The sequence below is a fragment of the Necator americanus genome, chromosome X, assembly GCF_031761385.1.
Source record: "Necator americanus strain Aroian chromosome X, whole genome shotgun sequence".
In the NCBI taxonomy this organism is placed as follows: domain Eukaryota; kingdom Metazoa; phylum Nematoda; class Chromadorea; order Rhabditida; family Ancylostomatidae; genus Necator; species Necator americanus.
In genome coordinates, this window is record NC_087376.1 from 27,554,425 (window position 1) to 27,581,794 (window position 27,370).

At 39.4% G+C, this 27,370-nt stretch overlaps 5 protein-coding genes across 6 annotated transcripts; 2 read left to right on the forward strand and 3 right to left on the reverse strand.

Annotated features, from left to right (window-relative positions):
* Positions 1-5,429: 5,429 nt before the first annotated feature.
* RB195_025698 (uncharacterized protein) lies at positions 5,430-5,861 on the forward strand (the record flags this gene model as incomplete). The annotated part of the gene is made up of 1 exon (XM_064213948.1): positions 5,430-5,861. The coding sequence occupies one exon, from the start codon at positions 5,430-5,432 to the stop codon at positions 5,859-5,861; it is 432 nt and encodes a 143-aa protein (XP_064069829.1).
* A 10,439-nt stretch (positions 5,862-16,300) lies between these two features.
* Positions 16,301-17,445, reverse strand: RB195_025699 (uncharacterized protein; the record flags this gene model as incomplete). The annotated part of the gene is made up of 3 exons (XM_064213949.1): positions 16,301-16,396; positions 16,894-16,983; positions 17,410-17,445. The coding sequence occupies 3 exons, from the start codon at positions 17,443-17,445 to the stop codon at positions 16,301-16,303; spliced, it is 222 nt and encodes a 73-aa protein (XP_064069830.1).
* Positions 17,446-17,474: 29 nt separating this feature from the next.
* On the forward strand, positions 17,475-23,255 carry RB195_025700 (uncharacterized protein; the record flags this gene model as incomplete). 2 transcript variants are annotated; one of them, XM_064213950.1, is made up of 8 exons in its annotated part: positions 17,475-17,616; positions 19,397-19,426; positions 19,995-20,027; positions 20,327-20,446; positions 22,555-22,661; positions 22,940-23,010; positions 23,082-23,127; positions 23,196-23,255. In XM_064213950.1, the coding sequence occupies 8 exons, from the start codon at positions 17,475-17,477 to the stop codon at positions 23,253-23,255; spliced, it is 609 nt and encodes a 202-aa protein (XP_064069831.1). The 2 variants fall into 2 exon arrangements, with proteins under 2 accessions (XP_064069831.1, XP_013305709.1); XM_013450255.2 differs by lacking the exons at positions 17,475-17,616; positions 19,397-19,426 and having other exon boundaries at positions 20,000-20,027.
* A 2,672-nt stretch (positions 23,256-25,927) lies between these two features.
* Positions 25,928-26,800, reverse strand: RB195_025701 (uncharacterized protein; the record flags this gene model as incomplete). The annotated part of the gene is made up of 1 exon (XM_064213951.1): positions 25,928-26,800. One exon carries the CDS (start codon positions 26,798-26,800, stop codon positions 25,928-25,930), a length of 873 nt encoding a protein of 290 aa, XP_064069832.1.
* Positions 26,801-26,815: 15 nt separating this feature from the next.
* Positions 26,816-27,073, reverse strand: RB195_025702 (uncharacterized protein; the record flags this gene model as incomplete). The annotated part of the gene is made up of 1 exon (XM_064213952.1): positions 26,816-27,073. The coding sequence occupies one exon, from the start codon at positions 27,071-27,073 to the stop codon at positions 26,816-26,818; it is 258 nt and encodes an 85-aa protein (XP_064069833.1).
* Positions 27,074-27,370: the final 297 nt, after the last annotated feature.

Consider the following 27,370-nt stretch of genomic DNA (forward strand, 5'->3'; position numbering starts at 1 on the left):
AGACCGCTTTAGTTCCCACGAGGTACGTTAGAAAATGCCTCCTTGCACTCGTTCAGGTCCCCTCAGGAGTCTATTGTTTTGATTCAAATAGGATCCTGAGAAGGCCTCACTTATCTTTAAAGGCATCACTCCATGAATCTGAGGTGGTACGGATTTCAAGTGGAGTATTCGTATACGGGATAGAAGATTATGGAGAAGGGGTGATTCCGTCCATTTCTTTGTAATTGGTGTAAAAAACGGCCCGGAAGATACGGCTTCAAGCGTTTTGGCGCACTATTTTCTACAAGGAGTTCGACTGGAGCGCGCCAGCCCTGCGCACGCGCCGCATCTTCGGGGCCGTTTTTTACGGCACTTAGGAAGAAATGGGCGGAATCGCCCCCTCTCCATAATCTACTATCCCGTATACGAATACTCCATTTGAAATCCGTACCACCTCAGATTCGTGGGGTGATGCCTTTAACCGCTTGCTCGTGGACAGTTCGCGTGCACAGGAGATGACTCGTTTTCACCTGGCAGGAACAAACGCCCTTTCTTTCGGACGATTAGGAGAACCTGAGCGAAACACGTTCATATTTATAATACACACCTCGAACTCTAGATCTCCCATCAGGTTTCCACGTCAATTTCGTGATACGTTGCCTTCAATTCCGGTGTCGCACTGGAAACTACCAGAGCTGCAGTGATATGCCAACAGTCATGTGCGAGTTTTGGAAACTGCGACGCCTTCAACGGAAACGCGTACGACACAATAACCACATAGAGGTAAGTCAAGTCGTTTTCAACTGACGTAAATTCCAGCACCGTGGTCCGTCGCCCGCAAGGAATGCACTCCATAATGTCCGCAGTTAGCTACTTACCACTGTAAATAACTCTCGAACAAATATTCTACCATGCCATCTTCTTCTCATTCTTTTTATTCTTCTTACAAAAATATTGCACAAATAACAACAATAAACACCTCGAAGTCATAGAGGACCTTTTCCATCCCAAACATTTTGGTTTATTAACTTCAAAAGAGTCATCGGTGAAACAAAGCTTCTCTTTCATTTTATACACAAATGAACCGGATTTAACACGTTCGGCGCAAATTCCGCTACACTTCTTTTCCATCATGGGAGTGTAAAGGGCCAGGATTCAAGAAGTCAAATGGAAACGCCCTGTCGCTATTCCAGACTTTCCAAATAAACTCTAATATGTGGAAAGATGAGATGACCGGGAACTTCCTAATCTTTTGTAGTGGAAAGTTCCTAGCCACCTCATCATTCTTCAGCTTACGGTAGAATATTTTCTGCGAATACTGCCGCAACTTCCCGGATAACCTTCCCGGATAAAAACTGAGGCCTAAATCTCTGGGCATAAAACCAGGGCTTTAAAACTAAGACTGCTGCAGATCTCATCTCGAGAAATTTTCCTACTTGCAACTGCGATAAGCGTTTCTTCAGGAGATATTTTCTAACGAGAATTTTTACAGGGAAGACAAGTCGTTTGTATTGAAGTTACTAAGTGAGTTTTTCAAAACAATAAAGTATTGAAAGAGAACTTAGGGTTGCAATAAAAGGTCATGATAGAATTTCAAGACCACCGTTTTCAAAGAATGTAAATGGGACGTTTGAGGATATTTCCACTGTACAATCATCTAGTAGTAAGTATAGATATGGTCATTGTTTGCAAGTGTCGCAGCAAAAACCCAGAAAACACGAGGATTCTGAAGATCACCTTTATTCGGCTCTTCCTTTTTCAAGCCTCTTGTCTCGTTTTCCATGTCCAGATATAGGGACAAGTATAGCACTCACGAATCCGTCTCCAGTAGCGACGTCGGCTTTCATGGGTGGCAAGCAATCTTTTTGTGACCTCAAACGAGGTAAGGGTGGCTAAGCGCCCTCACTCGGTGCGGAATTAGCCGAAAATCATCACATGACTCATTCATGAACAAAAACAACACTTGATGGAAAAACGAACTCAGCTACGAGTACATAGAAGAACAAAAAACAATGGAATTATTCAATTCACGGGCTAAACGGAGGTTTCAATTCGCAGATTGAGACACTTGGATTACTTCCTTGTTCTTTAATTTAAAAAGAAAAATATGTTCCAACCAAGAGCTAAAAGTAAACCCGCCTTTGTAGGCCTTAGTAAACCTTGGAGAAAGAGGCCTATTCCGTGGAATCCAAATTCAGTGCTCATTTGCATGGTATCGACCGCAAGGACCTTCGTGACTACGTTAAAACAAGACATATTAGTTACACCGATTGTTTCTTTCTAATTTTTTTCTTCCTGATTACTTTTCTTTTAATTATTATCGCGAATGACTACCTTGAAAACTCTTATAATTTATTACTGAGGATTAATAATTTTTGTATGAAAAGTACCTCATGGTGTGCCATTTTTCGTAAGTTTTACAACTAATGGCGCAATTCATTCAAAGTCCAGAACCATCAGAACGGATTTAGCACCAACCAACCAGCAAAAATGTCACTGATGTTATATTTTCTGTTGTACAATCACCAACAAAAATGATTCTGGAATCCAACAAAAGCCTGATCTAGTCTGGAATAAATCTACTGAGCACTTATAACACAATATTACTTCGTTGTTCTGAAATATGATGCCTAGGTCATCCATTTTTAACCTCAGCTACTTCTACCGAACAATGGCAACTCCTTCCATTCTCCTAATATCCCTACACAGAACAATAAATTGACGAGGAGAATAGGTAGCCTTTTCGCTCAAACGCAAGAACCACTGTACCCAAATATAGTAGCGATTCTCTTCAGATGCGACGATATCAAGGAAATTAAAATATACTCATATATAACTAAATTATGACGGCTTTGCAGGTAGTTGCTTGTCTTCGTCGTGTGGAAGACGTGTTCGCCGCCGCTGTCGTTCAACCTCAAATTTGGGAAATTAAACCGTTCTTGTAATATTCACAAATAACACGAACAATATTCAGAAATGAACTATTCAAGAGATGCGAATTATCAATGATGTGCTGTTGCTGAAAGCAGAATGCAGAGGAGCATCAGGGAAGGGGGGGGGGGGGACTATTTATACGGCGCGACCGGTCTGACACAGCGACACCGAGCTTGTTAGGTGCCCAAAAAGTGGTGCAGCTGTACCTGAAGAAGTGAATCGCGCAAGAAGTCACACCTGAAAGCGGAGAAGGAATTCTCAAAGCAGCGAGCTAAAAATACTCGGCTATGTGAGATTACGATATAAGGCTACGAAGCTTCATAGATCTATGAAGGAAGAATAATTAATAGCGACGGTGGTTAATAGTTACATAAACAAACATAACAAAAAAGACGACATAAAAACCTAGATTGTTGAGCCAGACTACGAAAACATCAGTAGCCGCGGTCTTCATAGCCATACTTGAGGAAATGGACAGTTAGCCTCGAACACTATAAGCCACCGAATCAAAACGACATGAAACCTCATAAACCTGCGCTACGCAACTGCAACAGGCTTCACGGAGTTCTGATCGCGGGTTCAAAGTGTTAATTCTCCTTATTTGATTACCAATGATAAGAGGAAATGCAACAGAAACAGAAACGAATAAACACTTATAAGAACAAGACCCTTGGTCTTGAAGCGATGCAATCCTTGTGGACAGGGGACCTCAGAAGAAAAATGATTATTAGCGGTAGTACAACAACTCGTTACTCGATTACAGGAGTTGCTAAGGGGTTCTTTGGCGTTTATTTATTTGTTCCTGTCTTCATGCTGTGTTTCTTTTCATCGTTGCAGATTGCGTAAATCCTGGGCACGAGGACAAGGAAAATGGGGAAGTTATGTACATTAGGAGTAGCCGAGGTTGAGAATAGATGCCTGAACAGCATATCACCGAGCCACTTAATAATATTGTGTCATCAATACTCAGTGGAGCTATTGCGTACCAGATCATGTTTTCTGTTGAATGTCAGCATCGTTCCGTTTGACTGGTTATAAGCAATTTTTGCTGCATTTCTGCTATCTGCAGGGTGCTAAGTTCATTGTGATGTTCAAAAATTTAAATGATTACTCTACTAGAAGATACCTCACCAAAATACAAAAGGGTATGTGTTGTTGTATTTGAGTTGATATATCTAAGGCTCCACGGATCTCTCTCATTGGATTGGTCATAGTCGCGAGGTTACGTGGCGCTTCCCCAGATGACGCGGGGACTGATCGCGGACCAGATACGACATTGCGCCTGGTTCGAGACGCAGGTGGATTCAGGGGATTGACTCCCTGTTTGTGGTGTGCCAAGATCGGCTCATAATACTATTGCATTCTGCACGTTGGTCCGGCCAAAAGTCTGCAATTAAGTGACTGGAAGGTGAAATATAGACGGTTCGGAGCCGCCCCCAACCAATAATCTCCACCTGCCCACTCCGGGAGGACGAAACGTTCTTCCAAAATACATGGGACTAGAGCCTGGCAACCTGACCATGGGTTTTTTTTTATATGCGAAACGCAGTAATAAGAACGAGTCTCCAGATACAGGAGGGAACCAGGCACGGTAGGACCAGGAACCAGGAAGGACGAGACGGGCTTCGGAAGTCATCTAAGCTACCAGCACGTTGAAGTACTAGGATGACCATCTCTACTTACAGCGCACGTACGCTTGCATCAGATGTGGCCATTGAAGATTTGATGATGCAAGCCAAGAAGATTAAATACAACATCATTGGAATGAGAGACGAGATGACGGCATCCAGTGAACGCCATATATGAGAATTGCCGTTCTTAGGAACAGCAGAGGAGTTGGTGGAGTTGACGTCCTTATCAACAGAAAGTATGACAATTTCGACTTTTTTGAACAGTTAACAATCCGAATCGGACGGTTACGGATGAGAAGATGTGGTTCCACGCTAGCTTTGACTGTCTACGTCGTTTACTCAACATCAAGTTCCAATCTCAAGCCAGGATGTCAGAGGCTTCTATACGACCCTGGAAAAGCTCTACAGAGAGGATCATTCCTCCTACAAGGTCATAGTTTGCGATTTCAACGACAAAATCGACCTCAGACGAACCCCTGAAGAACTCCACACTGGAACCGACGGCCGTTCAATGGAATGAACAGAGCGAGAGGCTTTTCGAGTTTATCATTACGACTAAGACCACATGGGAACTCACAAATTCAGAAAACCTCTCCAACATCTTAAACGTTGAAGTCACCGAAGAGAGAAGATTTCTTCCATACAAAGAGAAAATAAAGCCGCGAAGTCCACAAAGCGAACTCACGGGACCGTCATCGACTAGGAGCTCTTCGCTTCGTTTGTCGGCTTTTGGGAAGATGCTGTCATGAACAACATCGACGAAGAATATGGTCGGCTTGAAGAACATCTTCATGGCTGTACGAGGAAGAGTTTCAAAACCACCAAGAGGCTGATGCCTCCGCAAACCCTAGGGGTAATACTTCAGCATGGAGCTGCACGAAACGCATGAACCATGATCTCACGACGCAACTGCACGCAACCATGAACCATGAACTCACGTCGCAGCTCGCAAGGCGTTGCGGAGCGATAAAAGAAGACGTCGAAGACAGAAGAGCAGCAGTACTGGTTAAAGCAGGTGAGGTGGGTAAGAGTATTCGCTACGCCAGTCGGAACTTCCAAATTCGTAAAACAAAAATGACTGCTCTCCGGAACCAAGATGGAATAAATACATTATCGAGAAAAGGGATGGAAAAAGTCATTTACGACTTCTGGTCCTCCTTAAGAAGTCCGACACGCCATCACATCGGTGAACAATCGTACTGCACCCGGTCCCGACAGACTCAAGCCCGAACATATGAAGAACGCCTAATCGCCAGTCCTAATCAACACATTGGAGAAGCTCCTCACTCGTTACCTGTCGGAATGCAAAGTTTTTAAGCAATGGAAAAACAGCAAGACCGTGCTGTGGTGTAAGAAGGGAAACCCACGGTACATCAGGAGCTATTGACCTGTGTGTCTACTGTCTGTTTTCCACAAACTTTTTGCAAGGGTTATCTTAAACAGGATAGAAAGAAGATTAGATGAAGTACAGCCATGCAAGCAAGCAGGGTTTCGAAAAAGCTCCATACATGAAGCTACTTCGTTAGTTGTAGAAAAACTTCACGACCAACATTTCTCCATTCTTCGATATTGTCACAATCGAGAGGAAGGTTTGTCAGGGCGACACAATCTCAAAATATTCAGTGGTAGTCCCGAGAATGCGATGCAAGGATGGAAATGGGATAACATGGGAGTGAAAATTGACGCCCAGCATTCACACTGGCCTTCACCTGAACCTGGACAAAACGACGTTCACGGGAAACTATGGGTTTCTGATGCCCCATTCACGCTCAACGGGGTGAATATATCCGAATATTTTATCTATGTATATCTAGGTAGGGAAATTGACACAATGAACGACCTGACCTCCTAGTTGGGTAGGAGGAAATAAGCGACTTGGGGAGCATATGAGAGTATAAAGGATGTGTGGAGAGGACTAAGGACATTCGGGTCCGTGCACAGCTACTAAACGCCAATGTTCTTCCTGGTTTGACCTACGCTTTAGAAACCTGGTCGGTTCGCAAGCAGAAAGAAAATGAGGTGAGTGCCAATGAACGCGCAGCTGAAGGGGCTATGCTAAGAGTATCCCGCTTTACGCAAGTCATAGAAGGGATTCGAAGTTCATTGTTGCTGAGTTTTTGAGGGTTTGATACGTGAAGCAGCCGACCAGTGTGAGCTTACTGTGACGCACCCTATATCCTTTCGGAATATCTCCGCACTAAAGCGGTAAATAGCAGCGCAAACATATATAATGAGTGTAAATAACGTTTTGCAAGTACTATGTTCTGGAATTCAGTTATTCATTAAGTTTGGTTGAAAGGGTCCTTTCAGAGGATTTTGGTAGCAGCCCAAAACATGAAATCATAATTCAGTTATGCTATTCATTCTATTCCGTCTTTTCTAGAACAGTTTAGATGCTTTTTTTTGCCTCGAACCGAATATAAATGCTATTAATATCTAACTCTTGATTTAGAGATGATAAACTTTCAGATCGAGGTAGAATACAGGCTTTGAGAGGCTCAACTTATAATTTGCATTAACACTGCGTAACGAAGGAATGACATAGGCCCAAATTGGAATTACCGTGTTCCTAGCAGCAACTCGCCTAGTGGGATCACACATGAGCTCCGCCCTCCCCAGCTGGTTTAAAGGCAGCATACCACGAATCTGGGGAGGTACGGATTTCAGGTGGAGTATCCGTATACGGGGTCGTAGATTATGGAAACCGGGATGGTTCCGCTCAGCTCTCCCTGCGTCACTGCAAACAGCCGCCTCCAGTATGCTGTTTTGTACGACGCCAACTATTGCGGCGCGCCACCCTTGTACGCGTAGCGTCCCTTACCGCCTATCGGGACAAAGCGAATTGATTTTCGACGAATTGCAGGGCGGAGGCGGCGCAAGGGGTGGAGCGTTGCAATAGAAGGCGTCGTACAAAACAACATTCTAGAGGCTGCTGTTTGCAGTGATCCAGGGGAGTTGAGCGGAACTACCCCGTCTCCATAATCCACGACCCCGTATACGGATATACCACCTGAAATTCGCACCACCTCAGATTCGTGGTATGCTGCCTTTGATGGGACCGTGCTAGAACGGTTCATCCGCATTTCGCAATTTTGCTGGGGATTTGCAGTAATGGTCCTTACAAAATAGACTGTACGTCTGAATGTCTACCGAGGGAGATGCTCCTTGCAAGCAACTGGTAACGAAGGATGCTCTCAGCTTGGTCTCACCACCGAAAATCGTAGAAGCCCTACCACCACTGCTCGTCGTTTTTCAGGATTTCAGCTTTTATCAGACCAAACTGTTTATCTGCAGGCTCCTCCTTCTACGTTTAATGCGAAACGTTACACAGGATAGCAAGACTGCTTTGCGCTTTCAGAAATTTGCCGGAGGTTAAAGGCATCACCCCACAAATCTGAGGTGGTGCAAATTTCAGGTGGAGTATTCGTATACGGGATGGAAGACTATGGAGAGGGGGATAATTCCGTCCATTTCTTCCTAATTGCCGTAAAAAACGGCCCGGAATATGCGGCGCCGCACAAGGCTGGCGCGCTCCAAGCGAACTCCCTGTACAAAATAGTGCGCCAAAACGCCTGAAGCCGTATCTTCCGGGCCGTTTTTTACGGCAGTTAGAAAGAAATGCACGGAATCACCCCCCTCTCCGTAGTTTCCCATCCCGTATACGAGTACTCCACCTGAAATCCGTACCACTTCAGATTCGTGGAGTGATGCCTTTAAACAGAATCAGCGAAAAGCGCGCAATCACTATTCTTTTTTTGTTTTCACTGTCTGAACTAAAGCGCCTCCTTAGGACCACAATTCTGTCGAATACTTTCTTGCCTTTTTATGCATAAACTTTCAACATTCTCATCCTTGTGGTTGGATTTGACATAACTCATCTGGGAATGCTTTTGTTTCCATAACTCTGAAACGAATAGTTTTCTTCATGACCCTCACATATATCATTCAGTCGAATAAAGAAACATAACACAAGAAACAAAGGGATTGAAGTCATACAACAACTAAAACTGAGACCTTGTAGGCCATTTCTGTAAATCGATCACTGATCGAGATCCTGTGGAATCGCTCATGATCATTCTGTTTTCGAACCAAGAGAGAGTGCATAACATGAGTTTCTTCTATATTTTTTTATTCGCTTCTGTTCCTTCCGTCTTCTTCTTTGTAGATCTTTCGTCGTTAGTAATCATAAGTACTGAGTTTTTGTGCACCAAAGGTAACTGAGGCTAGTTGTAGTTGTGTAGGCGGTTGCAGTTGAAATAGTGTGCTGGGACCCTTAATAATTTCTGTGATCCAACAGTAGTTATCAAAGGCACCACTTTACTACTAACCTCGTAAAAGAAACCTTGCTTGGGCAGCAGGGTTTTTTTTAACATGAAGTTTCACGTCGTTTTGACTCAACTGTATGTAGTGGAGCTCGTCTTCGAGCGAAATCGCCAACTGCTCACTTTCTATGGAATAGCCATAAAGACCGCAAAAATTGATGTTTTCATCGTTGCAAAATTTGAAAATCCTAATTTTTATTGCTGTTTTTGTTTTAGATTTCTTAATATCGTTGCAGATCACATCTGAAAAGTTGAGTTCTTTTGTATAGTGTAGTTTCTGTTTGAGCGAAACAGTTATCTGTTAAAGGTTAAGTAATGTTGTGTTGTCAGTACTGGATTTCTTCCACAGTAGATCATGTTTCTTGTTTTTTTATCGAAATCATTACTTTTGGTGAGCATAGGACAGAAAATACAGTTTATGTGACATTTTAGCTGATTTGTTATTGCTCACTTCACTCTGACAGCTCTAAAAGTTCGATTATTTATCCTGCCAGCTCCCAACTCAAATAAAGAGGACATGGTATGATTTACGTTTTTGCATCTTGCATAGCTATAAATATTCATTATGAACAAAAAAAGAGTAATAATAGAAATAATAATAATGGTAAATGCGCTGCGTCGATTAAAGGCGGCGTACCACTGAACTGGCGTATACACGCGCCGCAACCACGCGCGAGCAGTCGAAAATCAATGATATCTCCACGGCAGCCTATTCAGTGATTTTGCTTGAAGGAAACAGGAACATTTACAAAGGTGGCGCGTTTTAATGAATCTTGTAGGAACTAAGGCGGTTCCTAAGGGGAATAGAGCGAGACCACGCTCATATAATTTATACCCCAAATCCTATATTTTCCCTCAGGTTTTCCGAATGCATCAGTTTCATGATACGTTGTCACTGTTGGGTTCCGCCGATCTCGACTTTTCTTCAACTCATTTTCAGTGAAGATCCATGCGGCCTCTACAATTGACATGTAAGCGCTAGCCGATATATTAAGTCAGCATTTTATCCACCCAAATCAGTTTGGCGCCAATTTATCGAGCAATGGTGAAGGGTTTGATTTTTCCCGGGGCGGTTTCGAAACGTTGGCAGTGCAGCCGCAGCCGAACTTCCGCAACTTTGCGATTGCGCTACAGTCAACACTCCGAATCCAGTTTTCAAATTCAACTCTGATATGATTCTTTTTTTTCGATTATGAAGTTACAGTTTGAAGCAATAACACCAACATCTACCCTTCCCCTCCCTTACGGTCAATAACAGATTTATAACCGATTATTTAAAGTGGGTAGATGAGCGGTAATAAGGAAAAGATTAGCAATCAACAGGAAGTGATGGATATTACTAGTATCCTATGTGTGACGTAGACCAAGTCCGTAGTGGTGCGTAAGATTTAGTGTGGTCTTAATTGATACTATGATTTACAATACTAAGGAATACACATTGAATACATATATGAAAGGATCCAACAGGAAATGCGTATATGCTCATTTTTTTCGGTATACTTTTGTATTTACAGTGGTGGTGCCTTTTCTATACTCCTGTGATGGACCTAGTTGACTATGAGCGGTTTCGAACCATTGACCGTGGAAGAGGCTAGGACCACTGTGCACACCGAATAGATAAATAGCCAACGCTTTTTACATAATGAACAAAAGAGAGCAAAGAATGGCTGATTTAGTACTTAGGACCGTCTTATTGGAATCGCTTAATTAACCCCACCACATGACAAAATCTACTTAAATGCAGCATACCACGAATCTGGGGTGGTACGGATTTCAGGTGGAGTGTCCGAGTGTCCGCATACGGGGTCGTAGATTATGGAGACCGGGGTGGTTCCGCTCATCTCTCTTTCTCTGACTGCAAGCAAGCAGTGCATCACTGCAAGCAGCCGGCCCCTGAATGCTGTTTTTTTTACGATGCCTTCTAATCTAACGCCACCTTTGCACGCGTAGCGTCCCTTACTGCCTATCGGGGCGGTCCGAATTGATTTTCGACGAATCGCAGAGCGGAGGCGGCGCAAGGGGTGGAGCGTTGCAATAGATGGCGTCGTACAAAACAGCATTCTGGAGGCGGCTGTTTGCAGTGATGCAGGGAGAGATGAGCAGAACTACCCCCGTCTCCATAATCTACGACCTTTTATACGGATACTCCACCTGAAGTCCGCACCACTTCAGATTCGTGGTACGCTGCCTTTTACATTACATGACAAATGAGCTCATTTCTTCCATCATTTAGCTGGAGAATTGCAATTATAACAATTTCTCACCGTTTATAGTTTATTTTGTAGTAATCATGTAGCCCCGATCATGGAAATCATTAATCAAACTGTTAACGTGGAAAAAAAAATTGTGAAAGTCCCAATGAACAGTTGCGATTCCAAGTGTGAAGTGTCGAGCGTTTCGCAAAGAATTGAGCCTTCGCTTGTTTTATTTTAAGTGATTCTGAGTGAGTGATTTCACCTCAACGAGCATACTTTGGGGAGGATTTCAGGTGATCCACAAGATTAGATTTCTCTTTTTGGCATACCTAAAATAAGATATACTTGGCACCGAATACGTTTAACCGGCTGAAGCCTTCATTTACTGCACAACAGTGATAAGACGGAGTGCGTGAGTGAATTCAGGAATGATGGCGTATGTGTTACGGTAGACGCGTGCGGTAGAAAATACTCGGTACAAACTGAACCGTACATAAGTCTATTTATAAAATAATTGGCTCAAAGTCTCATAGTGATTCATTCATTCATTTTTTCATTTTCAACATATTCCTTCTCCCAATTGACCTTTGCGTTTATGAGAAATCATACCACCGTTTGTTCTTCGATCGTATACTATGACAGTGCAGCTTCCTCGACTTGCTAGCGAAAAAAGTATAGTTGTCATTATAAATGTCCCCTACGATTTCTGCTTTCATATGTTTGTCAGAAAGAGTTCGGCGAGACGAATTCGTAACCTTTCCGCATTCAGAAACCCATTCCTCACTGCGTTTGCTTCACCGATTACTCACTTTTCTTTGGAACATTCATTGTCGAAGGAATGGCACTTACAAAGAACTCGATGAGGCATAAGTGCCGGTTTTTTTCACTTCGATGCCATTGAACTGAGTAAGGAATAGTCATCGATCAATAGGTTATACTGTCCAATCAGTCAGTCGGTACGCATGGATTACACTTGTGTAAAATTTAGTACTTATAACCTCATCGTTACTCGATCAATATTTTAAGGGTGATTTTATACGATTCATCTCCGGCTAGTCCTCCAGTCTTTTGACTCTACTTGATTTTACCAAACAGTCGACGCTATTCGTGCATTCATGGATGTATTTTGTAGTAAAAAAAGTGACTGATGTTGACCAATCCTTTTAGGACGCGTCAACCCGTTTGGTTTCAATCCGGAATCGTAGACATTTATGAACACACACACATATGTGGCCTATACAATGACTCAAAACCAATCGATTTCGTATTAAGTCAGTATTTGTATCCTTCTAGGTAAATGTGGTACAAAATTAACTTTCCCAGATGGATGAGAAATCTTAGTTACCCCAAGGTGCTTTTTTAGAACTTCCTACAACTGCTGCTTTGAGATGAGTAGGTAGTTGGTAATTCCGCGAACATTATGATTCAAAAACATTACGACATAGCCAGTACAGCTATAATTACTCCAATAAATTTCCAAAACAACAGCAGAAGGATGGAATGTGCAGATAATGTTTCTTTTTTTAATGGAAAATTGCTAGTCACCGGAACAGTCGCTTATGATGTATTATTCTTGGAGCGAAACCACTGAATCGGCTAAAAAAAACAGTTCTGCTAAGCTAATTTTTTTTTGTTTATACCTGTAATTTGAATCTAGAAACTACAATTACCGTTATCTGTAAAGTATCTCTACGATCAAATGCTCCCTCGGATTAGTTTCTCATGATCCATAGAAGATAATATCCACGGAGAAAATCGATTTTCACTTTTGAAATAGTCCTTGATTGAAAATTGAGTTCATCGGTAAAAGTGTGTATATGAGAGCCGGATACAAAAGAATTTTTCTGAGGTGAAATAATGAATGATACTTCATCAAATTCTTTGTCTTATGTGACGTGATGTGACTTAATCTTTTCGAGTTATAAATCAAAACATTTTCCAAATTTTTGGTAATATTTCACTCGACGTACTTTCTGTTGATCCTGTTTCCGAGACGAACATACATTTCCAAACAAGAAGTAGTGCATATCGGCATGGAAATATTTTTTTACAACTGTATGACGTCTAAAATGTATGCGTAGAAAACTTGGGGATTATCCCGTTTTAAATTAGTACTTTTTAACATTGAAAATCGATTGCTTGCTTTCAACGTTTAAACACTTTGCGTCATCATTTTTTCTTTGCGAAATCTTCTTTTTTCACATCTATATGGATTATTCATCAATCAGTTATTTATCGGACAGGAAGAATACGGAAGGGGTGAATTTAAAGCGCCAATTAAATTCTAATACTAGTTACATTCCTCTTTCTGGAATATATTGAATTGAAATGAGTTTCCGAAAAAGTATGATGATAATGAATATCTTAGAAAACACGTTTACCCGTGTAACGAGAGAAAATGAAACATTATAAATTATTTTCATGGGTAATGTGAAATAACAAATTTATGCTCGACATAAATTTGATGAAAATGATGGAATGTTGTAAATATAAGATAATAAGTCGTAATAAATCATAAATACATAACTATAAAATAAATATTGTTGATATCAGAGAAAGCGATTTCCGTCCTTGAAAGTCTGTGAAATGTCAGCGGATCGTTAAACAAATTATATAACAGCACAAATGAACACACAACACAAATTACAAGCAGTATCCGGGAAAATCCCAGAGGTTGAGGTCTCTTTGTAAGTAGAGATCGAGACGTAATGCAGATGTGTCACCATGAAAAATGCTCAATTATCATCAGAACTCCAAAAATTTGAGATATTAGGATTCTAAAGGCGACTAGTGTGAACGATTTCTGCAAAAAAAACATCCGACAAAATCAATCACGGGCTCTCGTAGAATAAGGGAAAATTCCGAGAACGCTAATTTAAAGAAGATCAGCAATAGATTAGCAAAAGATACTCTTTTTAAAGATTCTTAAGCTAGTGCGAGGCATGTCCTCATTTTGTTAGGATTGGTAGCTCAAACTGTCTGGCCTACGTCCGCAGTCCGCTCAGTTTAATATTTCGGAGTCTTTTTGTGATAAAATTCCAGGATTCCACAAAGTGCTCACAAATATTTCCGTAGCTGGGAGCTTCTCCTCGATAAGTGGAGGATTGCTCATTTTATAACCTTTTTTTTGTAATATTTGGTTCCTGGATCTCGCAGAATGTGGGTCGTCTTAACCATGGGACCTCTAGAATACGCTCTGATCTCTATGTACTTAGGGAAAGCTTTCAGCTGGGGTAATTTTCGGGAGCACTGTTTTTATGATTAACGCGCAGAGTAAACGTGAACTATGCGGAACCGATAGCGAAGGAAGGATATTATCCAGAAGTTACGAAAAGACGTTAAAAGATCTAGATGAGGCCGGTTTCCGAAAACTTACGTTCACGACAGATGTGTAGGAGGAAGTGATGATTTACGAAGTGAATTCCTGATATCATACACAGCTGTCAAATATTTTTGAATTACGAAAAAAAAGATAGAAACCCGCTTACGCCTGCGTCTTTTGTAATATGACAAAACTGTTAGAGCAGTAAATTGACAACTGCTAGCTGAATACATCCGGGTTGAGCTGAGTTCTTTGCTCTTGGTCTAGTCAAGATACAGGAAGCAATTGTCTACATTTTTTGAGGATTCTGGTGATTTCACCAGAACATAAGTCTCGGAATAGATACTATAAACTCAATGACGACCACAGTCAAAGAATTGTTTTCAAGCATAGGCTTGAGTGTCGAGTTACAGAGGGGGAAAATATTTATTTTTGTGACGCAGAGACCCTGCTATTTGAACTGACGTTAGTTTAGTCCAGGCATTGGTTTAACTCTAAAGTTTTAGTGTGGAAAACAGATTCTAGTAGCGTATTTTTTTTTTCATTACACAATATACCTCGCTAACTTGGAAAGAGAAAACTATGAATGATATATGGTGTTACTAATTAGTTAGAAAAAATAAAACTTATTTATTGTTATGGATACTTATTGATTTTTATGGACTTTTTGAACACTCCCCTTCGGAGCGTCAAATCGTTCGGAGACCGCCCCCATTTGGCATTGGGAATCCAATGCCAACCATTCCATACCTGTTGCTTCGTAGTCAGAGTTTCATGTTATGTGCTGAGACATCCTTGAAACCTTTGGAATCTTACTATAAAATTTATCATGGAACATTGAACAGAAATTTTAGTTAGTTTTTCATTTAAAAAATCTACGAAAGGGGTGAATCTGCTTCATTTGAATTTTAGAATGCTTTTTCCAGCAAAAATTCCTTGTCATCGCTTTCATACCATTACTCATCAATTTATGAAATACTTTCCGGAGAAAAAAAAGTCAACCAAATCACGCCACCAATCAAATGCACCTTTTCTTTCCCAATAAATGTAGATTCCAGAGAGAAGATAATATTTTTGCGATGAGATAAGCGTGTAATGGATGGTAAAAAAAGAGATAATTGCGTTGAAAGGTCTTTGTAAAGTTTCTTTTTGTTTCGCTTCGCTGACTCAACGTTTTTTTTTCATTTCAATCCGCAACATATCAATGACGAGATCCTGTGGGAATCCTCCTTTTCATTCCCTCTAACCGTTATGTAAAAGAAAATCCTCCCATCACATTCTGTTTCAGCTGTTTTTTTAATTGTATCTGACATCTTTTGTTTATTCTCTTTGCACGTGGAGCGTTTCGTATCAATTTCATATAAACAAATAAATCAATGCAAATGACCGTAATAGGATATATTTGTTTAAAGTGAGTTTATTATAACAATATCAGAAAAAAATATTCCGATCACAATCCAGTTCCCCACGTTTCTATGGAAGGAGTAGCAGCGAATCAATTAATTATGAAGTTTCTTTGTCTTAAAAGGGTCATTTTACGAATCCTTGGAATTGAATGGATCCTAGCCGTAATATCGGGCTATTACTAGCCCGCAGTATATTACATCTATTACTATTATATATTTATATATATATATATATATTATGACGTAATACATTACTATCATAATAATTTCATTACTATAATATTTATTATTATTACTTGGTTCATTATTTACTATCCATTCTGAACCACTGTTGTTTTCCCATAGCTTTCGTACATGCCGTATAATGCTGTTTTTCTTAATCAATGAAAATTTCTAGTAATTCGACCGGATGTGCTTGTATTCACAGGCGACAAATGAAATTTGTTTTAGCGTTATATGAAACACTGAGCCAAGATTTTTAGTGATGCTTAATATCTTTTATTTATTATTACTATTTATCCAGTGTATTGGTGTCGCCGCCTATTTCGAAACTTAGAAAATCCAAGAAATATGCAATTGACCCTCGCAAACACTCCGTCACGAAACACTAAAACAAAGTAATCGATGTTAAAATTTGAGCAAAGTCGTAATTTTGCATTCCACAAGGTTAAAGATTAAAAAAAAAGAGAAGGTATAATGATAGATTTTCTGTCAAGTTATGTATTGGCGAAAATCTTCTGATTTTATGAAATTATTAGTAGAATTCTTCTCATGGCCGTGCCAAATCTTCCATAAAAGTGTTCTTCATCCATATTTAAAACCTAAAAAAGAATCAAAAGGTAAGAAAAATGTGATGAAAAAAATTATTCGAGAAGGAAATTCACACCTAAATGGTAAGAAATAAAGAAAGAAATGAAAGGACGATGAATACATTGAATTTGAATTACATTAAATAAATAGTATTAAATAAATACATTTGAAGAAATGAAAGGACGATGAATACATTAATTGTCTCCTAAGCTTTCATCCAACAAATTGTAAAATGCGAAATTTGTAGTTTTTTTTTATTTCGACGAAACCTAATCTTTCATTGTGGATACCTACTGGGATCCTTGATGAAATTTGATCGTTGATCACATCGTTGATGTCAGAGATCGCAATAATTGCCGCGCATTCTTTCGTCCGTTCACGTGCCTGAGTTTGAGTTTGCGTTTCGAATTATTCAGTCGAGGAACGAACGAGAAAAAGGAGGCTCCTTGCAAGAATTCAACAAAAAAGAAAGATTGTTAGCAGAAGCAGCGAAAAAGGAGAAGGAGAGCGATAGAAAGAGGAATGAAATGAGTCTTTTCGACAATCTCAATTGACTATGTGTACACTGAAATTTTAGATTTACTCATCCAGAATTCATCTAGAATACTTAAAAATTACATGCCTTTTCAATCGGTTCAATTTCCCCTATGCATATTTGCGAAAGTTTTTGGCTTCGCTGCGTTAAGGCAATTTCTCCACCTCGTTTGATTCCATCAATATCACTTAGTTTGGTGAGGAATCTTTCCAGTCGGCAGCTAGTTGCGATTTGTTTGCAGGATGCGCTATCCGTGACTCATTGTACCAGGATACATTTGTATCACGATCATTTTCCGCCATTCCCACCATTGTTATCGGCGACGACGAATGTTGATGACATGTTCGACTGCAACAGCTTAGCGCTGATTAACAATGGGTTTCGCTTTAAGGCGCAACGGGATCTTCCTGGATCACAAGCGTTCGCGTTCATCCACAAAGTCTCAATACGTCACATTTGCGCAAGCGCGATTGTGTTGAAGTGTCAGTCAGTCTCTCCGAGGGCGATCGATGCTTGCGAGGACACCCCACGTGTACGCTCTGACTCATACGTGTTAGTTAGACCCACGAGGAAATTTCTTGTAGAATGCGTGCCAGAATTTTGTGGATCCTCCTTCGGCTATTGTTGCTAAAATTACATCACTTTCATATTCATCCGTTTCCAATCCGCATACTTGATCATCCTTCATTTTCGTTTGCGGATTTTTTCTTTAGTTTTTAACGATCATTTCTTATCAGTATGACGTCGTAGGCGAGACTCTCTTGCGAAATTCCGATCCGCAACATGTTTATGGATGACACAGTTTATATTATGTTATTTAAAACACTTAAAATGTGTCATCGCTCTAGCGTTCGTCACCTGGACTCATTTATTATCCTGTGCCACTGTTATGCTGATTTCTGTTTTTCGTTTTATTTGACTTCATTTCTTTTCCATTGTGTTTTAATATATATATATATATATATATATATATATTCTCTTTGAAATCCCGCTCTGGGACTAGTTCTCGTTATTTCGAACAAATCGAACCTTTCAAACCAGTTTGTGATCTTGTAACGAAAATCCCGTACGAATGTTAAATCCGGCATTATAATTGCGATTGGAGCGAACATAGGATTCGAAAAGAGAAAAGAAAGTTTTTTTTTTCCAGAAATCGGTTTGTAGAATTTGATATTCCCTGCAATGAAAGTGGGGAAATATTTTTGGTGTCAGCCCTCTGAGGTGGAAATTTCATTTTCATGCTAATCCAAGTAAGATAAAACATAAAAAATAAAATATTGAAGAATGTAAAAGTGATGACAAAGCAAAGTTTCTCTTCTAGCAACTGTCCGGGATTACAATTTTTATGTGCCATTAAAAATTCCTTTTAAAAATTAGCTTACATTCCTATAAATATGTCGATCTCCGTTGGTGTGTCATTTGATTAGCGTTCGGATTTTTTCGGACTCCATAATTCCTTCGATTATCATGTGAGAGATAAAAGGGGAAAAAATTGACAAAAAAAATTGCTTATCGTAGACATAACGTAAGTGAATCCCACGTAGAGAGCGGAAGATACGCTCTCTGCTGTTTTGATCATCAATATTCCATCTTTTCTGTCATTTGCACCTAATATTTCCAAGAAAAAAAAACTTGGTTTTGTGTAATGTACTTTTCCATTCATTCTAATGTGTTTTCAACTGATTCATCGGCGATAAGAATCCTAATGAGGTGTTTTTGGAGACAGGCTCAAATCAGCACTCTTCTTCTCGATTTCCAAGCACTATCCTAAATAATTTCTCTCGAAATTATTATTCGGAGTGGTTTTCCATACATAGCGTTCCTCAGGACATATTATCCGAAAGAAATCCTAGTTGTCCATTTTCGACTGTCCTTGAATCTTTGCATGTTGAATACGTAGTTTTTTTATTGATTTGGAATCCTAGTTGTTTTCAAATTATAACCTCTTTTTTCAAGAATTACAATAAACTCGATTGTGACAGGCGATCCTAAACATCTGCTACTCATTTCCTCGTGAATCTTTGATTTTTTTTTTCAATTGACATTCACTTCACCAATTGGCATTTCAATTTTTTATTTCTTATTTTCATTCTCCAGAAAAAAAAGTATGTGTCGTTCACACATGCGTTGTGTAAATACCACATGATTCTTTTCGTCTCTCACGTTTTTTTTCCTGGCGTGTTTTAAAACTAGCACACAATCGTTCGTATGAAATTAGGTCATATATTCAAGGATTCATCGACGATATGTGTTGATTTCCAGTAATCATACTCATTCGTGATTCTTCATGCGGTATTTTTCTTTATCATTATATTTATTCTAGTATTACTTATGTAAAAATATGCACCTTAAGGTTTCCATTTATATACTTAAAACCGGATTAGTTGCCCTACTCTTCTATTTGTTTATTTTACGGCAAAATTATTCGCAACATTTGTTAAACGAGAGAATAAGAGATGTCCTTGGATCTTTAAGCACCAATGTTCCTAGTCGTATATGACAAGAACAGGAATATCGAAATTTGGGACAAACAAAAAAACGGAATCCACGATAAGTTTCGCTATGAAATTCTCTACTACATCGTGTACCTATCTGCTTTCATCTTTTTTCAATTTGTAAATTATCCAGTTGTGGAATCTTACCATAACTCTAATTATATGCTGTATTAATTTCAACTGTTCAAATGAAGTTATTAAAATTATACAATTGTGTTATTATTATTAATCAATTATTAAAATCATCTCAAAATTATCAACGATAATCAGATTTTATTCTCATAACCAGTGTGACCGTCGCGTTACTATGTGCAACCATGCCAACCGAAAGAGTTTTACTTGTAACTCATTGATTATATTTTCAGGTAATATGAGTGAACCTCCTCCAGCTTATGAAGGTCGGTTGAATGTGTTCGTGTATTATTTACATTAGTTAGTCATCATCTCATATTACCATATTACTCTTATCTCATTCGTTCTGGATAAAAGTGGAATTTCAAATCAATAACGTCTCATTTCTGATTCCGCACAAGCGTTAACACACAACGTCATCCATAACGCTCTATTTTGTTTGAATATCACTACCCGAGAACGGCCCCCCCTCGTTCGAATGCAAACACTGAAAAGCAGTCTTGTATTGATACCCATGGTTGCTTGCTTATGTAAAAATTCACTTAGTAAAAATCTGTATTTTCAGCTTTACAAAATCCATACGTTCCAACCGAAACGAAACAACCGGCTACAAATCCTGAATTTCCACCAAATCCAACATTTCCAGCTGGAAATTACGCACCACCACCGACAATGCAGCATCCTGGTAAGTTACTTTTCCTTCTTCGATAGAAATCTATGCATTTTTCTCCTGTTTACACAAAAATGTCAAGTAGACTATTACATGTTTATTCTTTCGTGGATGTATATGGTCCATATTATGGAGAAGGTCAGTTATCCTGGAAGACAACAAAGTAGCACTCTATCAGCTAAAATATCTAGTACAGTATGCGAAACTTGCTGAATTTCGATTGAATTGATAACCGCAAGAGTTTAGCTTCAGGATTTTGTCCTCCCTCCTTCCGATCTGCATTATTTTCAGAGACAAATTAGTTTTTGGGAAATCTTTGAGTACAACTCCTTTTTCTATGAATATTCTAATTTTCAATTCCAATTCTACTTAGAAAATCTACAACATCCTTTTGTAAATTCATTATCCTGGTTTCAAGAAGTACAGCACTTGGATGAATCCGAAGGAGATTTTTTTTACATTAGCATGAAGATGTTAATGTTGTCCAGTATATATTTTTTAACGTAATTTTCTGAATTTTGCTGTACAATGCTTATTCTTGAAAAGTGCTTCCGTTGGGAAAGAGACCTTGTAGAATTACAGTGGAATTCGGGTCAAGGATAACCAGGTGGAACGATGAGCGATGGAAATTCTTGACCCGCTCATTGTATTTTTAAGTGTTGAGACTCGCGCACTGAGGAGGTGCGATTTTTCAAAGATGATTCCTTTAATGACAGGCACTTCGAAAATAACACAGTGGACTGTCGGGGTGGGCAAAAACGTGGGATTTTTTTTTTTGCGGGATGGAAACATTTCGATATCTAGATGAGTCAGCTGATCCAGTACTTCACGTCTATATGGCTTCCATTAAGAATCGTATAGAAAAATCTAAGATTCTGCAAGGTCAAGACAATGAATATGGACTGAAAATTTCGAGAACTTGGGGACAATCCTAGGATCGAACCATTATAAAAATTATACTGAAAAACTTTAGGTTTTATGCGGTTCAGATCGTTCATATCAGTAATTCTCAGCTAAATTTTAGGCATTTTCCGAGCTTCCCAACTTCACCTGAGCCTAATTACTAAAACTGTACTGATTTGAATATTTTTTCTTTCGAACATGAATCAGGAGGAATATTTGAGATCACGTGTAAACACTTTTCACATTAAATCCACACTTGGGAGTGAATGAATGATTGTTTTCACCTAAGCTTACGGGGAATAAACATGGTAATAACAGCCATATAAATTTTAATGGATATGAGTTACATTGCGGAAAATTGTTGAAAACTGAAAAAAAGTTAAATTGATGTCGCATGTCAGTAACCTTTTTTTCTGGCTAAATTTTTAAAATGATCTACGCAACGTTAAACTAATGTACGAGTTTACCGCACTGCAGTCCCACAATTTGCATTTTCACGTGAAATCTGCACGTTTATGTGTATTAACCTGTATAGTGCCGTAAACTCGTCCACACACCCCAAAATAGATTCATTTGAAAATCATTAAATAAATATCATTTCTAACTACATAAAGGCCAATCTTATTGGGTCGATTTCAGTTGGGGATGGATCCAGAATCCAGGTGGCAAAAATATCCCTAAATAACTTCAATTAATTTTTTGAATAGGAAAGGTTCAAGGAAATGTTGTACGGATTCTTTCTGCAAGATAAATTTGACGGTTACTGCATTTGGGTTCCGCAAAGGTTCATTCTCGATATTTTTGTTTCCTAAAAGTTTTTCGAAGCTTTTTTTGCAAATAAACAAAAATGAGACCCTACAAGTAGTAAGCTAGTATGTTTGTAACGTAAACCTTATGAAGTTGGCTAAATCTCTTTCGTTTTCCTTTCGAAGAGGCCATGGGAGCCAGTACTCCGTCCCCCGTCCCTAGTAGTAGTCTGGACCATTGCTGAAAGAACCTTCACTCTTGAACGGTTGGCGAAATGATCCTCACCTACTTGAGCTGGAGCCTGTGAGCTAAACCCCCTCCACCTGAGGAGTGTCCGGCTTCTCCCTATCGCACCTAAGGCGGTGACGTTCAAATTTTCTTACAATTTTTTTTAATTTTTTATTTTCAACAAATAATGATTTTTGTCCAGAGTACTGTCGAGTACTCCTTCAATGTATATCCTTTTTTTTCAGCAGGAGCACCAGGATATGTGCCAGGTCCTGTTCATACCGTAGTGGTCGGATCGATCGCCTTTAATCAAAATCCGATGTCCATGACATGTCCTCACTGCCATCAACAAGTAACAATTTCTAAATTTTTATTGTTTTAAATATTATGTGATGATTTCTGAAGATCCCGAAAATCTTGCTAGTTTGCCCTTGCATCGCTGACGCTGAATATATTCAAACGGGTGACCGAGATTTGCTTTTGACTGAAATAAGGGTGAGAAAAATCCGGAAGATAAAAGCGTGCCGAGACAAGCAGGAGCGCGAGTTGAACCGGACGCGTCGCGCTCATGGGGATGAACATATTCGGTTCCCTGTATACTTAAAGACAATCACGTACAATCTGTTATAGATCCTCTCGAAAACTTCGCCAAAAAGTGGATTACTCACATGGTTGTTATGCGGTGGTATGGCTCTTTTCGGGTAGGTAGAGAAAATTTAAAATTATTTAAAAATTGATTAAATTGTAGTAGTATACATTGACATTTCTACAGGTGCTGGCTGTGCTGTTGTATTCCATTCTGCGTGGATTCATGTCAAGTGAGTATAAATAGAATCTTTGTTCTAGACCTTATTCCTTATTCTCATTTGTCAATTATATTTTCTAGGATACTGAACATCATTGTCCAAATTGTGGCAAATTTCTTGGGACCTATCGAAGAATATGAGCCATTTACACGAGAATTTTGCACTTTTATGCATAGTGTCTCAATTATTCTACACGGTTTTTTTATGTTTCATTTCCTGTGTTCTCTCTGTTCATCCACTCTGCTTTTATACTTTCTCTTTTTTTGCGAAGTCACTATGACACAACAATGCATAACGTGTATACAATACGAAACTGCTGCTGAGAACTTCTTTCATGAAGTACTTTATTGATTGAATTGGTGGATGTTTCTCAAGTTATGATCCTGAAGTGGTTTTATAGCTCTACTTTCTCTAACGATATGTTTTATTGGTGATTTACATTTATATAATGAGTTTAATTCTATTTGTAAGCATTGTTGAATGAGGTATGGCATGAAAGTGATGTTTAGAAATGTGTTCGACGAATTTCTTGCAAACGTACAAAATGACGTTCACTCAGTTTCATATCTGAAACGACAGACAAACATTTCTTGTGTGTATATAATTCAGAATATTCCGGATTTAAGTTAATTTGATCTGATAAACACGACTTTGCCTTTGAACGTCTATACACAATTCGTAATTGAATGTACATCTGTCCGCTAAACATCTGCTTCGTACATCTGGTTTTAAATGATTTTATGCAGTTGAATAAGCAACAGTTCGGATTTTTATGTCCGTTCCTCGTTCCAGACACCCGTTGAAAGACGTCCTGATATCGATATTTTCCCGTTTCTGTAGCTATCTTATGCAAGATACTAAATTATGAGGGGTTAGTAGAATTCGCTCGTTTAATTTCTTTGGAAGATTCTCTGGATAAGCTGTCAGTAACAACTACATCCAATTCGGATTGTTACGATTTAACACTGAGTCTGGAAGTAGGTTCATCTCAGGAAGAGATCTTCTACAGAGCTTATTGCAGATAGGAGATCCAGTGTTCTCGAAGGTGAAAAGTAGAAAAATGAAGAATGACCCACTATTTCAAACTTCTAAAAATTTAAAAATATATTCTATTTTATATCGTTTTTCCGAGTTCCTTTCTATAATTTTCCTTGAATTTTTCTGAAATATATGGAGGTGACCTTACTGGCTAGCTGCGTTTGAGGAAGAGTTTTTCGAAGAATTGAGAGGAGGATACTTGTGTTTTATAGTGATTGAAGAAATAAAACTCATAAAAGGTTTTCCTGAAATTTCTCCTGATTGCTGTTGATGATTCCTGTGACACGTCGACAGAATTTCACTTGTATAATATACATTTCACCTACATATATATGCCGTTATTGAAAGTGTTTGTCAAAATTATTGATACTCGGTAATTCCGTGAATTTCACCAAAAATTGAAGATTTCCATATGACTGGAATAAGCAAAAAATCTAAGCATAAACTTACAGTAAGCCATTATGTTCATCTTTTGAAAGATAATTGAGAAATTTGATTTCTAATTAATTTCTACTGACGTTAGGATTCTCAAGCACTTCCAAAGCCCATGGCTATTAAATCTGAAATATGAGCATTTAGGGATATTTGTGTGCATTATTCAACCTGTCTCCTCTTCGTCGTCCTTCTTTATCCTTTATTTCGTAGCAGTATATTTTTTTCTCTACCTATTCTCTAATTTTTCAAGTTCCTCGTTCTAAAAATACTCTTTTCCGCCCAAATCTTTATATGTCTTCAGTATTTTCCTGAAATAATCTAATGTTTCATGGACAACACTCAATGAAAGATAAAAACTATAGACTGTTGGCGAAACTATTTTTAAAGGTAGAAACAATTATTTCAAAAAAGTCAAAATGATTGAACTCGTATTACCAAAATGTTTACACTTGAATTTTGGCGATTTCTTTTCGTGTTGTGAATAGTCGAAAAGAAAACAATTCTGCGAAAGATATCCGTTCGATGCTCCCTTCGTCAGGATGACTCACATTTTTTATCACTTTGCAAGCGGAAAATATTGGTTCAAGTTTGCTCAACACAAACAGATTCGCGTTCACTTTCATGGAATAATCTTTTTCCTGAATTACAGAAACTGATAAGGGATGTTAAACGCACGCCGGGTTGTTAGTTAATTATTTAATGTTACTTCCTATAAACAATTGCAATAGCCTCCGATGCGATCGATAAACACAGAAATTTGAGGGGTAATTTTTTCCCTTAGGAAAAGTGTGGGAAAAGTACCTCATTTCAATGATTTTTGACACATTCTGAACTTCCCACGGCAAACAGATTCTGTTTGAGCTCATAAAATTTGGGAAATATTCGGAAATGGATTGCTTTTTTTTCTGGAACTCTAGCGAAATGCACACGGATTTCTACAGCTTGAAGAACACACTTGGTTCCTTTGTTTTTTTCCTGCAGTAACTCCACCACTTCTCTCAATATTTGTCACCACAGGATTTTCTGGATACGTTGTCCGCAGGTGCATAAGTATTGACAAAGTGACAATATGACATATGACGAATAAAGTGAGAAATCTTGAAGAGAGTAAAGAATCGATTTTGTAGGATTTCTTGTGATCCATGAAGGTTATGTTGGTGAAGCCGCACGATCAATTTTTTAATATTATCATTACCATTGAAAGGTTTTGAATCCGCGAGAAGTAAGGAACTCTTGGAATGAAAAGAGATGTGAAAACTGCGATGCAAATGTTAGTATTAATTACGTTTCACAGTACTATGTGCTCGTGGAATAATCATTGAAAAAATTTGACTAAAAGCTAAAACGTCCTAAAATTCCTCAAAATAAATTTGGATATGATAACTAAATAATCCATCCTCTTGTCTATATATATATATATATATATATATATATCCTTGAGGTCTTCCTTTATCGCCTCTCTGCAAAGCTTTGCGAGCTCGGACGTGAGTTCTTGGTTCCCTGCGGCTCGTGCTGCTCCACGCTGGCGTATCAGCTCAAGAGTTTCAAGAGACAGGCGCCTCTTGGTGGTTTTAAAACTCTCAGCCTTCTTCGCGCAATCGTGAAGGTGTTCAACAAGCCGGTCATATTCCTCGTCGATGTTGTCCATTGCGGAATCTTCCCAAAAGCCTGCTAGCGTGGCGAGGAGATCCCAGTTGATGATAGTCCTAGGATTTCTCTCTCTGAATTTGGCGGCGTTCTCTGCTCTCCTTGTAAAGGAAAATCTGCCTCGAAGGAGGCGTTGGTCCCATCCCGTATAGAACTTTGGTATAACAGCGACGTCCGTCAGGCAGAACCTTCTATTGACGATGATGTGGTCTATTTCATTACGGTACCCTCCACCGGGTGACTCCCACGTCCAGCGTAGAGAGGAGGGCTTCTGGAATTGCGAGTTCCCATGGATGGTCTTAGTCGTCATGATGAACTCAGAGAGCTTCTCCCTCTGGTCATTCCATTGTAGGCCGTGGGTCCCGATGTGAAGTCCCTCCGGCGTTCTTCCTGGGCCAACCTTGGCGTTGAAATCGCCAATTATGACCTTGTAGAAGGCATGATCTTCTCTGTAGAACTTCTCCAGGTCCATATAGAATACGTCGACTTCTTCTTCATCGTAGCTTGATGTTGGAGCGTAAGCGACGAAGATAGTCAAAGCTGGTGTTGTATCACATCTTCTCATCCGCAGACGTTTGATTCAGGTCGTAAGTTGTTCGAAAGAGTCAATGTTCTTTGCAATACTCGTGTTGACAAGGACGCCGACTCCTCCAACACCTCTACTGTCGCATGTTCCTAAGAACAGTTCTTCTCCAGTTTCATATACGGCGTTGAGAAGGTGTCGTCTCGTCTCGGTCAGTCCGATGACGTCGTACTTGATCTTCTTGGCTTGCATCATCAGATCTTCGATGGCCGCTTCCGATACAAGCGTTCGTGCGTTATAAGTACAGATCGCCATCCTAGTTCTTTTCCGTTTTGGTAGCCTACATGGCTCCTGCAACCCCGTCCTACCTGGCGCTATCGTACCAGGCTTTCCTCCAGAATCAGGAGACTCTTCTATCACTGTGTTTTGCGTGCAATTTTAAAACCCATGGGCAGGTTGCAAGCCTCTAGACCCATGAGTTTCTGGGAGAACTTCCGTTCTCCCGGAGTGGACATGTGGAGCTTATTTGTTGGAGGCGACTCCAAACCGCCTCCCTTGCACCTCCCAGTTACTTGATTGAAGGCTTTTGGCCGGATCGACGTGCGGGATACA